This window comes from Thermobia domestica, chromosome 7 (assembly GCF_964235325.1).
Source record: "Thermobia domestica chromosome 7, izTheDome1.hap1.1, whole genome shotgun sequence".
NCBI lineage: Eukaryota > Metazoa > Arthropoda > Insecta > Zygentoma > Lepismatidae > Thermobia > Thermobia domestica.
Window position 1 is genome coordinate 210,194,788 of NC_137460.1, and position 15,813 is coordinate 210,210,600.

The 15,813-nt window shown below is 34.8% G+C and overlaps 1 protein-coding gene across 1 annotated transcript; it reads left to right on the forward strand.

The window, feature by feature from the left end:
- The first annotated feature begins 667 nt into the window (after positions 1-667).
- LOC145690701 (uncharacterized) lies at positions 668-15,429 on the forward strand. Its single transcript, XM_081765863.1, has 2 exons — positions 668-1,148; positions 14,780-15,429. Exons 1-2 carry the CDS (start codon positions 1,001-1,003, stop codon positions 15,367-15,369), a joined length of 738 nt encoding a protein of 245 aa, XP_081621989.1. The 5' UTR covers positions 668-1,000; the 3' UTR covers positions 15,370-15,429.
- Positions 15,430-15,813: the final 384 nt, after the last annotated feature.

The following is a 15,813-nucleotide window of genomic DNA, read 5'->3' on the forward strand; positions in this document are numbered from 1 at the left end:
ACCTTCTTTCTAGCTGAAAATATCAAATCTAAAACACCTGCTGGAAATACGTTTGTAAATCATTGTTTCCATTGACAGACCTTTTCCAATTCTCCTCATTACAACACCTTCTTTCTTTCTGGAAAGATCTTGCTTGTCACACAGAGTATGTATTGAAATTGATATTGAAACATTTGAAAAATTTGAACCTGGCAAGGATTTGAACCCAGGTAAATTTTCGCATTTTCAGGCAAAGTTCCCCCGAAAGTTAGCATAGCCCCTCCCGAAACAAAATCGTAAATACGCCACTGTCTACATGTGTTATCTGTATTTTCCCGGTACTATTTTCATTCCCTTTCAGTGGTCGAAGTGAGACGGTATGTGGTGGTTTTTCAGTAATGAGGACATACCGTCTCTGGTTTTTCAGTAATCAAGACAATATTTAAATAACCAGTTTGTTGGGTCAAAATTGTAATAAAACATACCGCCTCTGCTTTTTTTCCACTTCGAACACTGTTCCCATCTAAATTAGTGTTGTAATCTCTGTGTTCGTGCTATTGCTGACAAGAATGTATATGCAGTTGCGCAAGCGTAGTGCGCTCGTCGCTAGTTCAGCGAGCTGTATAGCAGTTTCTAAAAAATCTTCACCACTGTACTAATTCCTCGATATAGTTTTCTGAAGTAGTATGAAGCTTTATTTCCTCATCTTGTAGCGATAAAAATTTAATTTTGTAGTGATGTGATTTCCTTTTCAAGATCCGCCACTGTCTCGGTAGCAACTTTGTATTTGCGTGACAACTGGCATGACACGTGATCTGCCCAGCAAGCGGGGAAGCAGGAGGGAGAAAGAAGCAAGCAAGGAGTAAGCAGCGAGGCTACGTTGCATGTGCTATGTGTTGCGTGCCACTCGTTGCGCTGCCAATGAAGGAAGGAGAGAAATGGAGTAAAGGGAAACTGGTTTTGTTTCCGCGTCGGTCTCTCGTGTCCACCATAGTTATCGCGGATCTGGTGAGTGACTGCAATGAAAGAGGATCCTGTTTTCAATATTAAATTTGTATCGTTGATAGAGAAGTTGCCATGCATATACGACTTTACTTGCAGTGACTACAACAATAAGTTGAAACAAGACGAGGCATGGGAATTTATCGCTAATGAAGTTAACGATCCAGGTAAACATTTCATATTTTCCTGTTAGTTTTTTTTTCCTTTTTTAATTCTTGTATACTATAAAAGCATATTAATCCCGACTAATTGAGGGATAAGTTGACTGAACTAACGAAAGTCCGGATTACCTAAAATAACAGTAGAAAATGCATTAAAACCCACATTTTAGCAACAAAAAATATTTATGTTGTATTTAAAGGACATTGGACTAAATGCAGGTATAGTTCGTTTCTTCAACCGAAGTCCAGGTCGCCTTACAAATTCAGTTTAGTCTAGCATAAGCAAAATATTTTACTATCACTGTCCATAAAGTGAAGTATGGGAAAGTTTTTTAAGAACAATTATTTCTCAGCGTTTTCTAGCGAAATGTAAACATTTTAAGAAGAAAAAAAAACTTTGACGATGAGAGGAAGCTCTCAGAACTGTTTGAAGGCAAGTTTTTTTTTTTTTTAAATTAATTTCGATTAATTCGAATTGCAACGCACAACAAGGAACTTCCATAGTGTGACTGACACAGTAAATGTATAAATTTGGCAACGATGCATTATGGCGTTGTGCGCAAGCATCTCCTTAGAATCTATTTCCTTCAATATAGATTAATGTTTGTATGAAGTGTAATAATCATCTGTTCATGAATTCGTGCATCATCTAAATTTGGGGTTGATCCATCAAACTTGGAATATTAGAAGGGAGAGAAGGACAAGGTTCTGATGTCTATGTTGACACCAGGGGCGGATCCAGGGGGCGGGCGATCGCGTCCCCCAGAAGAGGGAACTTTCTTATTTTATATATATAAATAAAATCCATCCCAGAGTATGGAGGCCTTAAAAGTAGCATTTTGACAACCCCCAGAAGTCGATCCTGGATCCGCCCCTGGTTGACACTATAGAAGTTCCGAGCAGTGGCGCATCTAAAAGGTAAAAACTGGTCTGGACAGCCAGAACCCAGACTATGATAGGTATATCATGAGTTTACTATAGACTTTAAAAAATGTATAAACGTAAATAATAGCTTAAATTATTTTTGTCACTCAGGGGGGCGCGGTGGCTCAGTGGTAGAGCGTTCACCTCCGGTGCTTGCGTTCCCTGGTTCGATCCCAGTTCGCGCCGTGTGGACTTTGTGGTGGACAAACACCGTGCTCGTGGGTTTTCTCGGGGTTCTCCCGTTTCCTCCCACTTTCTTCATTCCACCATTTCATTCATTCTTCATCATCACCGTCTCCTTTAGCCTAGCCGGCGTAACCGTGGGACGTAAAACTTAAAGATTTCATTTCATTACCTTTCATTTCATTTCATTTTTGTCACTCAAAATCTGGGGGGGGGGGGCTAGGCTCCCGGTCCCAGGCTAGATCCGCTGCTGATACCGAGATTGATTCGTTGAAGTTTAGCGTCCCCTTTCCATTACGAAGACTACGTGAGACGTGGATCTAAATTTTAAGGTGCAATTCGAACCATTGTAATGCGTTCAAATGTAAGACTTTCCAACCTGGAATCGAAGCCAGGAGCCATTAGACTAGCGGGGAGGGATATATGCTCTGGACGATTCTCGACGATTATACTATCCGAGAAAAGGAAAGAAAGAAAGGATTGGGAAACGAAGGAAGCGACCTAGGACCTATATGTTAGGTACCCTCCCGGTATTTGTCAGGTATGAATGAGGAAAACTCCACTCAATATGGTTGGCCTGCAAAGCTTTTACACGTTTTCGACCGAGTGTCTCCACCGAGAATCTAATCCGGGACTGCTTGTACCAAAGACGAGAGCTTTAGCGACTACGCTACACGGGGCCACCTGTCATGTAGAAGAAAAACGCCGTTACCCGTGAAGATACTAACGGATTGTCTCCGTTAATGAAGTCGATCTAGATAATCGCTTTACCTATCTATTGTGAAAAAATAAATAAAATAATAACTTTCATTCAAGAGTTATCGTAAGAAGTAACGGACGGACGTGCTAATATTACAGTGTTATAAGTCGCACTTGGATGTGTCATGCTCCTAAATGACAGTTTGTTTAGAAAATGATTCTTTACATTGCAGAGGGAGCAAATATTGTAATTAGAAAACTATATCTATATGATTGTTAATTGAAATTGTGGCCAATAATGTAAAAATGTACGTAATTTTATGACTTAATTATAATTTAGAATTATTATATAATGTTGGTAATAATCGAACCTTAGATTTGAGTTGATTTTGAATTTAACGTCCCATTCAGCAGCAAGGCTATATGAGACATTGACCTACTGATTAACGTGGAATCCGAACCACATAATCTTTCTCCGGGAATCGAACCCAGGTCTTCCACGCCAAAGGTGCGTACGCTAACCGCTTAGCCACGAAGGAGCTCGAACCTTAGATTTAGTCTTGTCAAATACATCAGAAGTGGTAGTCAGTAGACAATCATATCCTTTATGATGTGCATCATCAGTGGCGAGGCTTGAGGGGAAACAGGGTAGACAGCGTTTACCCTTTAGAATTTTATATGTATTAAGCCATTAAGCCTAAATTACTAACATAAAATTTGGTAATTTAAAGATTCTGAACTTAAAATTTTCTTTAATTTATTCTGAGCTTTTTTCTTTTTCTTTTTTTTAAAGCTTCCATATGAAAGACAGAAAGCAAAGTGTCTCGCGAAACCTTGAACATTATTCCTCTGCTGCATCCATCTGTAGAAGCGTAAGAGAAAAGCCACATTAGAAATTAAAGTCCAAAGACTCGTGCTGTGTAGTAGTACCTGCGAAAAGACATTTGCGGTTCTGTCTAGGTTTAGAGGGCTGTCTATCTTGTTTATTTTAAGCTGGATTTGTAAGTGACAGAAACAGACCGCTATTTCTTCTTATTTGTTTTTATTTTAAACCATCTTTCGAGCTCCCTCTAAAAATGTTAAATTTTTATAACGTCTGTATTGTTATATTGTCCCTATGTGTCTCCAACATCAGAATAAAAAAGATCCCCTCCCCCAACGAAAAGTTGAGATGTATTGGCAATTCTATCACTTGTATGTTTTTTGCGAGAGTGACAAGTACTTTTACATGTCCCAGTAAACGCCACCCCTGAGACCCTCTGGTTCGAATTAAAAAAAAAAAAAAAAAAAACGTTTCGTCTTGGTCTGGGGCCAAGACCAAGGTACCCGTGACCAAATTTTGGTAACTCGGTCCACTCGTCTGATCCCCAGACCGCACACAGGCACAAAGACAGACAAACACACAAACAAACTCTATTTAATTTATATTAGATTCTTCGCTCAATAATTGTGCAGATGAAAGATTTGAAAAATACAAAAATCTGGTCATTGTAGAACTAATAAATTATAGAAAATTTAGTATGTATCAACAAATTCTTCCATACGGCAAACTGAATGACTTGATATTCACCTTTCCTAATACTTTTTGCTCAGATCAGCTTAAGAATGAACTTATCAGCTTATGTTCCGATAGTTACGAACACATTTCTCTTCCCGAATACTTGAAATATATTCTCAATAATGAACTTCAAAGCGTATATCAGGGAGACAACAAAGCTGCTAAATATGGTATTGGCCATTCCGTCACCTTCAGTTTTTTGAAAACATTCATTGAGTGCTCTGAAAAGAGTGAAAACTTACGGACACTCTCTGAATTACGGACACTTACAATAAAGAACTTGGTGTGGAAGCTTTGTAGGATACCTGAATCCAAAGAAAGAGCTATTAATATTTTCGCCGAAATGAACAACAGGGTATGGAGGTTATTTACAAGACTGTAAGGTATTAGCTAAGGTAGGCCCTATTTGGTATTAGGTTAGGTGTTTTACTTATATCGTTTTTTTTTCTTTACATTACAGCTCATTTCTAAAGTAATTAGAAATTACTATCTCTAAAGAGGGTATAGGGAACTAATGCCCCATTTCTAGCAAATGTGGTACAATTCAGAAATCTATACTTCGGAAAAGGAAACAGTATACACCAAATTTCATTAACTATACAATTTTATACTTAAAGGAACAGAGTAAAAATTTATTGCAAAGAATATTGATAACTCAAACATTAATATTATATTTATGAATTATCAAAAGTCATCTTACTTGGAATAGTGATTACTGTATATCTGCATCCTTTATACGGTACGAAATATGAGAACTAAAAATATCAGAACCTTTTCAAACAACAGGAACACAAGTTTTTCATCTAGATATTTTTCACAGAGATCTAAACATTTCAAAATACCGAAAATGTCTGTGTGTGTGTGTGTGTATGTGTGCATGTGTATGTATTTGTGTCTGTCTACCCATTTTTTTTTGCAACACCTTTCGCCACTGTACATCATCCGGCCATTGTAATAAACGTCAAACAACAGTCGAAAGCAAAACAGAAACAGAAGTGACGTCTTCGGATACAACTTTAAAAAAGCTGACTTTTTAAAACTGTATCAAGAACTTTCGTTGGTAGATTGAAATCACTTTTAAAAAGTATGATAATGTTAATGATTTAGTAGGATTTTTTTTCTCGATATTATGTATGTATAACATGCAGGGGCGGTTTAATTTATCTGGAGGTCCGGGGCTAGAAAAAATACATATGTAGCTCCAGCTGACTTTGTCTAATACAGTTCTGTGAAAATAAAAAGAGCTCACGATATAACTATCCTTGCTGGTTCACAAAGACAATCATTCAAAAACTCAAAACGAAAGCGAAGTATAAAATTACCATCTCAATTAACTTCTGTAAAAAGTTGACGAATTGTGTAACGACATTAAGAAAGACATCAAGGAAGCATATAATTAATTTATTCGAAATTTGGAAGAAAAATATTAACAATAATCCTAAAGAATTTTGAACTTCTTAAAAAAAAAAAAAAAAAAAACTAAATATCTCCCTAGATGCAGATAGAAGTTTGAAGGGCGGGACCTCCACTTTAATGGCGAAATAGCAAATACAGAAGTGTCTTTGCTTAATACTTCAACTCCGTATTTGTATCTTCTTCATCAGACCCGAGTGTGGCCATAATACACTTACCAAGTACCGAGAATGAAATCCTAGAAATGCTGTGTGATGAAATTAATTTATACGAAATTGAAATGGTAATTAATAAAACTTAAAATCCAGAACAGCTGTAGGACCTGATGGAATATCCTCATACATAATCAAAGGCTATATTTGCATATTTAAATAGGTTCCAAGGATTGCTTTCAATCCCACCATTAAAACTTTGACCTTCTTTGATAAATGGAAATCCTCATTAGTTTGTTCGATAACTAAATCTAATAATAAATGTCAAATTAATAATTTTAAGATCTACCGGTATATCAATTTTAAGTACTTTGGCGAAAATATTTGAACAGATTATTAATTATATTAAACCAATAATTCAACCTATTAACATGACTTTGCTACTGGTAAATCAATAATAACTAATCTAGTAATAGTGACCGACTTTACAGCCTTCGTTAGATGAAGTATGGCAAACAAGTTGACGTAATATATATTGACTTTGAGAAGGTCTTTAACAGAGTAAATTATAAAATACTACTAAACCAAACTAATTCATTATCACTTTTCTTTAGCCCCCACCAAATGGTCTTCATCATATTTAAGTGAACGTAAGCAAACAGTTGTTTATAAAGAATTTAAATCAGACAAGTATTTTGCGTTATCAGTTCCAAAGGGCTCCAACCAAGGCCTTTTACTATACCTATTGTGTTAAAAACAGATGTTATGAAAAATAAAGAAAAATAAATGGATATAATAATTTATAAAAAAGTGATAGTGCTTAAGTAAATTATAAGAAAAAGCCTTAAAAAAAGGAACCATTAATATTTTTTGTTGTTGTTATAATAACTTGTCCTAAGGAACAACGAAAATAAAAACTAATAAAACTTTTTAATTGTAAAAAAATCATAAAGCTCTTAATTTGAAGTTAAAGACTGATAAAAATTTGGTGGTATAATGGGGATTTAGGCTCGCAGAAGAGGAGAGTGAAAAACGGAGGCAACAGACTGAACAGGGACGTCGTTTTTTAGCCATGTGCAAAGAAACTAACCTTGGACTTCAGGTGAGAGATTGTCATATACTTATGTGAGTTTCAATTGCTATCACTTGTAAAAGTTACCTAAAAAAAAAAAAAAAAAAAAAAAAAATCTGAGCTTTCCAAGTTTGGTTTCATAGCGTAATTAGTTTTTGTAACAAGTAACTCAAATATGCAAATATCATCATAAATATCATCTTGTATGTGTTACTGTTTGTGTAAGTAAAATTGTTATTAAGCATTTCGAGGTAGAACAGGTTCTTTTACTTAAATTATATATATATATATATATATATATATATATATATATATATATATATATATATATATATATATATATATATATATATATATATATATATATATATATATAAGCTATTAAAACCTACCTCTTATGCATAGATACGACAGCGCGGGATACTGTTGGTCAATAAATAATATAGCCAGAAATCAACTACCATACCTAACTAAATGTAATTTGGTTAAGCATTTTTATTAATCACTATTATCTATCAACTATCTTCTAGATCACATAGCAAGGGCGCCGATTTCTCTCTAAATTGGGGGGGGGGGAGGAATTCAGATACAGAAGGCATATATGAGGGGTTTTAAGACAAATTATGCATTCAAATTATGTCAAATATTGTATATTCGTAAATACAATGTGGGGGCCCACATGAGCTTTGGGGGGCCCGGGCCCCCTTGGAATCAGCGCCCTTGTCACATAGACCCTTACCTAATAGTGAAAAATTATTTTTCGCAGATGATCTGAACATATTCGCAAAGATAAAAAAAAATGCATGATAGTCTTGATTTACAATACCACTTAGAGTATTGCGAACTGGTGTTCAGTAAATAAACTTTGAGTAAACATAAACAAACGTAACATATTATCGTAAAGCAGAAACAAAAGTATCCTTCAATAAGATTATAAGTTTAGAAATACTTGTATAAGGAGGCCTAATACAGTTAAAGATCTAGGTGTTACATTGGAATTAACGTTCAATAATCACATCGAAACTTTTGATACTTTTAGATTATTAGGATTCATAATTATTCAGCAATATTACAATTCTCCTTAAAACATATTACTCATATGTACGCTCCAAGTTGAAATATGTTGTAATTTGGAACCCCTGTAACAAAACTATTTCCGACAAACTGAGAAAAGTTCAGTCAAAATTTCTTAGATATTTGATATACAACGTAACTGGAATTTATCCCTCACTTGAAAACTATAGCATAGCACACTGGTAGACAATTTTAATGTTTGCTCATTAATTTGTCGATCATTTTTTTTTTAAGGTTCAAAATGAATTCTATTGCTTAAACTTTATATAAACATAAAACTTCCATTTTTTTAAAAGTTAGAACTTGGACTAATAATGCAGGTCTTTTATGTTGCGAAAAGACTAGGAACCAATGAGGAAGTGGTCTTGGTTTTGGTCTTGCATTTGCTCATCACTTGAACTAATGTGTGGCCTATTCAAAAATCCATGTTTCAGAATCCTAAGATAGTTCCGCTACAATTTTTATAGATGTAGTTGGTAAGTACTTCAAATTATGTGCGCGTAGCCAAATTGCTTCTACAAAAATTGTTGCGTAAGTACCTTTTGATTCTGAAACATGGATTTTTGCATAGCGCACACATTAGTTCCTAAGTGAAGCCTTGACCCGACTACGCGGGTCCCATTAGTTTTGGAGCTACGGACCTTTAAAGTTCATTTTTTCATGTTTTTGGCAGCCTATAACTCCGAAAGGAAGCATTTGTGCGCCCAGGTTGGTCTATACTTTTTGTCTTATCTTGGTGTCAGGAATCACCTCCCAAACGTTGCCGGTGTTGTTTTGAAACACCCTGTATAATTCAGTATCACCTTGTATCCTTCTATTATTAAAATGCTAAAAACTATATACAGTGAAACCCCCCTTAACGGAGACCTCTCAATAACGGACACCTCTATAATACGGACAGATTTTTTTGTCCCGTCAAAAATATATGTTCTCTTACGGAACAAAACCCTCCCTTTTACGGACACTCTCAGATACGGACGCGGACAGTCCTTTTTTCCCCCAAACGTTTCAATAACCTCTTCATAACGGACAGGAATTGTTCTCGGTTCTGCGATATATTACAGTCTTTTCTCCATAAGTGTATCTCTCACGAGTGAACCATCAAACAGAACAGCTGAACTTGCATTTTTTCCCGCAATAAACTGCTTTCTGGCGGAAATCCTAGAAAATTTTGAATAAGCAATAACACTCATGCAGGGTTAGTCGTAAGGCCAGGAATTCTATGCGAAAGATCTTCCTTTCCCTAACAAATTTAATGCTTTTCGTCTGGACATTGCATCTTTATCGACAGTTTCATAGATAGCAAAACAAACATTGTTTGTTTTACAATAATATTTTCAACGAGCAATGTTTCCTCTCTTACTTCTTCGGAAAAGAAACATTTTTCTTTTACTCATGATACTGGAACAAGTGTGGGTTGGAGTTTTCCCGGCTTCCTTTTTCATTTTCTCTAAAAGGACATTCTTTGTGATTGGACCTGGGTCAATAAACATATGCACCCCCAATAGCTTGCCTTTTCATCCATTCTGTCAACGAAGATGCCGTGCCAGAACACAAACACACACACACACACACACACACACACACACACACACACATATGTTTCTTCTGCAATCGTACTGAGGATTTTTAGAGGACACTTGCTAATGAGTTTTATTACCGTTGTAGAGAAAAAAGCATGCTTTTTCGTTAAACATTGCCCAGCAATAATATGATTTAACAGAAATGAATTTCTCCTTCATCCCTCCCAGTAATTCAAATGTGTACTAAATAAGAGTATTTTCATATTGAATTTTACGTATTTACGCTAATACAAAATGTATTTACTATATATTACAGCATACAATTACCGTTATGAGAAATTAAACTTCTGTAACCTCTCTGTAACGGACACCTCTCAGTAACGGACAAAACTTCATGTCCCATTGGTGTCCGCTATTGAGAGGTTTCACTGTATAATTTACACTTTATATTTTGGCGGGAAATTTGAATTAGTACGAATGGGGATTTGAAATATAGTACCTCACAGTTCACTTAGATGAAGCTTTTCTTTTGGCAAGGCATAATTATATGGGAGTGATATATCCTTCAAATTTGGGGAGGAGGCCCTCCTTAAATGTTGGAAATTGTTGGTCTCTAGAACAAGGATGTATACTTCTGTAAATGTACCCATGTTGTTTCTTTCTATAGGTAAAAAATTGCGAAAAGAATAAATTTACGAGGTTTGTGACCTAATTTATCTTACAAGGTATCGTTGTATTGTATATGTATGAAAGCAGGGTCTTATTTTGGTTCATTGGACATGAGTGCCATGAAACATTCTTCTTAAATTTGGAAGGGTTAAATTGACTCATCCTTCAAATTTAGGAGTTGTCAAAATAAAATTGATTATGTTTTCTAAGACTTAGGTATATACTTTTGTAAATTTGAATGGTTCACGTTAGTCCCTTCCACGCGTAAAATGTTGCCAAAATTTCAGTTTTGAGTATTTTTACTGCATTTAAGAAGAGAGATTTTACTGTATTATATATTCATTTGGGTGAATACAGGCACAGAGTAAAGTTATTGGTGGAAAGTTATCTTTCGTTAAACCTGATCCTTATCTCTAACTACAAATTTTGATTTTAAACCTTATAGGTTATTATTATTGATATAAATGAACGATTTCAGACTTTGAATCTTAGGATTATAGTTACTTCCTAAGATCTAAATCAAATCTTTGGTTAAATTTTTTAAATGGTTTAAAATGTTTGCTTAAAATTTATCAATCGCAGCTTTAAATTTTTAGTTTGAAAATGTTTGAACCTTAGGATTGTAGCTACTCATAATCTAAGGTCAATAGTGCAAAAATTTAGAACTTGAAATCATAGATGTAATTATTACAACTGATTAATATGTAGCAATAACAATTTCACACTTTGTACTTTAGTCACAGCTCATAGTCTTAGGTTATGGAAAAAGCTATCCTCGGTGCAATTTGACTGGCTAAGCATTTTCAACAGTTTTTGAATTTTTAGTTTATTGTTTAAATTACTGTTTTATTATTATTATTTTTTTTGTGTAAACATGTTAGTTAAAATTTTATTTTGGTTTTGAAAATTTTGCATTCATTAAAAGTTTTTGAAAAATTTCAATTCGATTTTGTAGTTAAATTTTTTGCACCTTTTTTTAAAAATATAAATTAAGAAGCTTCTCAATCAGTGCAAAAACTTGAACTTGCTTACGACGACTCCGATGTGACAAGAGTCAAACTTTGATTTTGTATCCAGACAGTAATCGTCTATTTTATTGGGGGATGTGTTTGATCAACCATACAAATATGTCATAACATAACATAAAGGACAGCCAATGTGTAAAATGGTCAAATAATGCAGTAAGTAACTCAAAATATACTCGTTTGTAAGTACAGAGCAGTACATTCACGACTATAATAAGACATTCAGTAACATGTGTAAGGAGATTGCTCTAATTACACATCAATGATTCATGGTTCCTGATCAGTGTTTAAAGTCTGGTGTTATCTCCATCATGCATACGAGGAAGCCAACACTTGTTTTCTACGACCTTAAAGCGATGCAAGACAGAAAATCGATTACTCTGTGCTTGTGGACATCCCTAACTTACTAGTCGCACAACAAATCTCTTATGCATCCCTGGAAAACGACGATTTCATGCAGTCTTGTAACTCTGTGGAAAACATCAACATATCTTTAATGGTCAGGATTCAATTTATGATTTTCTCCTGTACTTGCGAGAACAACGTCCAAACTTCAACAGGACATCTGTCTTGCGCGTAATATAAAGGGTAACGATAGACACTTTATATTGAAGATTGTGGTGCAAAATTCACTACCTTATTTGGAGATTTCAACTGCAACTAATAAAGATGATTGTGAGTCTCAGAAAAAAAATATATTCCATGCTGCACGAAAATGAAGTACTCTGTACTAAAATTATTGGGAAATATTTTCGTTTTAAATTACGGACTCACTCCCATTTTTGGGTGATTTTACTCTAAGTAGTAGCGATTATGAGAAAGTGTAAAAGAACACACACACCTTGTTTATTAAAATCGAGGGAGCTGGGGTAGGGTTACATGGGACCATCCCCTCTAAATTTTGTTTAAAGGTTACTGTTTGTGCCGCGTTTTCATGTATTAAATTTTTATTTGTTAGTATAATGTAATGATTTATTAATATTTTTATATAATCTTTTTACTCAATTAAATTTAAAAAGAAATAATTCTCAAAGACCATAACTATTTTGCGTAGTGTTTTTGTAACTTCCAAACCATATAACATGATAAAACCCCATCAAAGAAGATAAATGACGTCAATAACCTATCACATAGTGAATACGTATCAATTTGAATAATTTGGCGATTTTTACCTACAGAAGTGGATAAGCAGAACCACCTAAATTTACAGTTACATATTCGAATCCTAGAGAACATTTACCAAATTGTATATAAATATATATATATATATATATATATATATATATATATATATATATATATATATTTACAATTCCTAAACTTAGGGGAAGCCAATCCACCCCTCACTAATTTTGAGAAGAGAGCATCTATGTACTTATGAGAGAAAATAGACCCATGTAGGCAACCACCAATTGCGATTAAAATCTCATCAAAGAAAATAAATTAGGTTAAAGATGTCTGAAATTTACATTACTAACAATTTTCTTACCCATGAAAAGGAAGACAAACTAAACTTTTAGGGGTGCACATCCTGGTCCTACACTACCATACCAAATATTTAGTTTTGGTAATTTCCAAAATTTAAGAGAGTGGTTCACTGTACCTCTATCAAAATTTAGTAGGTGGGCTAAGGTACTCGTGGCAAAATTTAGAGTAGTGGTTCTAGGTACCCCTAGGTCATTGACCGCTGACCAGGGATTCAGAGTCGTGAGGCAGGGGGCCACCACCAAAAACTTTTGGTAAATCAGTCGCGAAAAAAAAAGTACTACTGTGTTAAAACCGACTGCATTAACGAGCTCGCTTGAGATAATCGTTCTAGCTATTCTAACCATCTTTTGCCATGAAACAAAGAATTCGCTTCTGGTCAAAGTTATTGTGATGAATAATATTACAATAAGTCCCATTTGCATGACCCTGATAAATAGTCAGTGGAAAGAACGAAGATGTCTAATGAAGCCATCGATGTGTATGGTTTACGTATATAGCTACTTATATATGGAAAACCGTAATATTCTAATTTTGTATGTTCTTCTTGCCAGTTTAATACTTTGTTTTCCATGTATGTTTTAGAACCACAGGGTAAAAAAACTGGCCGTCTTAGCCATGGCCGATCACAGTGAGGACAGTTGCCCTCTGAATATGAAGTGTTTAGTTCTCGGAAATATATGTCAAAACATTAATTTGCTCTCTTATACTTTACTGTTTAATGTTTAATAGATTCATATTAAATATTATAGTTTATTTACTGTAGTTACGTAAGTAACTGTAGTTTTATATGATGTACTATGTGCACGCGTGTATCAAAGTGTGTTTCAGTTTGCGACTGTGCTTGTATGTATATCTTTTGCCCTTCAGCCCCCGGTTCTATTTGTCTTATTCGCCCAATTACGTTAGGGAGATAGGTTAATACTAAAACCTTACTTACAGCACTTCAACAAAACCTTACTTACAGCATATAACGGTTAATAATCTACGTTAATAAATTCTTACTTCCAGCATATCACCTCAACAAAACATATAATCTAGGTTAATGAAATCTTACTTCCAGCATATCACTTCAACAAAACATGTAATCTAGGCTAATAACAAATTACTTCCAGCATATCACTTCAACAAAACATGTAATCTAGGTTAATAAAATCTTACTTCAGCATATCACTTCAATAAAACAAATAATGTAGGCTGATAAAATCTTACTTGCAGCATATCACTTCAACATAATCTACTTTGGGTTCAGATTATGAATATGGGGGCTACTTATTAATAATTTTTTGATTAGAATGAGTGGCTGCATATGGAATAGAATTCTATTTTATGTTAGATTTCCCCGGCTGAGTATTTCTGCACAATGTAGTTCAGCTGCATTTTATGTTTACAAGTGTAGCGTCAGTAGTGTGAATCCATTACCAGTGCTGCAGAACTCACAGTAAAGTACTTGTAAATACAACATACAAGCACTAACCTAGCCTAACCTAACCTACTAGCCTAATGTAGCCTAATCTATTCTTTATTCTACTGCCCTACCCTACTCTACTTTGCCCTGCTTTCCTCTACTATACCGCAGCACATGTTGATGCTTTCTTATTTGCGTAAATAATCTCATTCATGGCACATCAGTTTGCATATATGTCATCAATCTATACGCAATTATTCGTGCGTATACGAAGAAAATAAAATTCTAGAACGCATTAAGATGTTATTCAAAGTAAGAAAAGTGATGTAAAATAATTTAGTAAAGTGACCGTCATATTCTTTAACTGCACGCTACTTTTCATTACATTAACTGTTCTAAAGCATAATTTTTGTCTGGTTTAATAATGTGAATATCTCTTTGTTTATTTACAGTTCTCGAATGTAGAGCAAGATGGAAGAACATCAGAGGATGTTACACAAGACATCTGAAGCACAGTGTCACCGCCGATGGCAGAGTTAGAAGGCCATACTATTTGGCTGAGTACTTAGAGTTCCTTCGGCCGTTTTTAAAATCCCGTCCGCCTTACCCGGGAGAAGTTAAATTCTTGTCCTCACACCATAGTGGTGTGTCGTGGGGTTCCGGAGGTAATGAGGACGACTTGGAAGAGGATGAGGAAGAGGATGAAGAGGACAATGGCACCACAAATAGAGGTATGAAAGAAGAAGTGATAACGGGTGATACTCGAACTGAAGATGTATTAGCTCTTCCGTCTTCTGAGCCAGATAAAACTCTAACAGAAAGTTGTACATTCCGAAATGATAGTTCGAAAACAAAGAAAAGAAAACGGGACGCTGAAGACGGTGATAGTGATTATGATAATCCAGACTTATTGTTCCTTAAAAGTATGCTTCCAGACATGAAAGCAATGAACTCACATCAAAAAAGACGTTTTAAAATTGCTGTCCTTAATATAGCTGATGAAATACTTAATTCATCCACTTTGCAATCCAACAGCAGTTAAGTACATCTCCCATATACTTATGTAAAAAAAAAAAATAAATAAATAAATACTGTTTCTGTTTATTCGTGTTCATTCTTCACAATACAATAATAAAAATTGATTTTCCTTCTCTATTCTTTTTCTTTTTCTTTTTTGTAAGTGAATTTATGGGTTTGTGATTCTACGTTTGTCTATGTGGAGGGACAGAGAGGAGTTGCTTTCTTGTAATGCAGAGGCCTATTCCACCATTGAGCTTTGCAGCTTTTCACTTTTCACTTTGCAAAATTTGGAAAGTTAAAAGTTTTTGAGTTCCACCCTTTTGAAGAACTTTGCAATTTGATGTTTTGCAACTGCAAAGTTGCACTGGAAATATAGGGCCTTATGCAGAGTCATTTTGACGTATGATTAGCGTCATACTAAAGGCCTGACTACTGTAGGAAACATGTTAGTCGAACTCTTTAGTAT

Excerpts from the sequence above, each read along its gene's own strand:
- LOC145690701 (XM_081765863.1), top strand. The coding sequence starts at position 1,001 with ATGAAAGAGGATCCTGTTTTCAATATTAAATTTGTATCGTTGATAGAG. Across the intron at positions 1,149-14,779 it reads TAATGAAGTTAACGATCCAG|TTCTCGAATGTAGAGCAAGA; the intron begins GTAAACATTTCA and ends GTTTATTTACAG.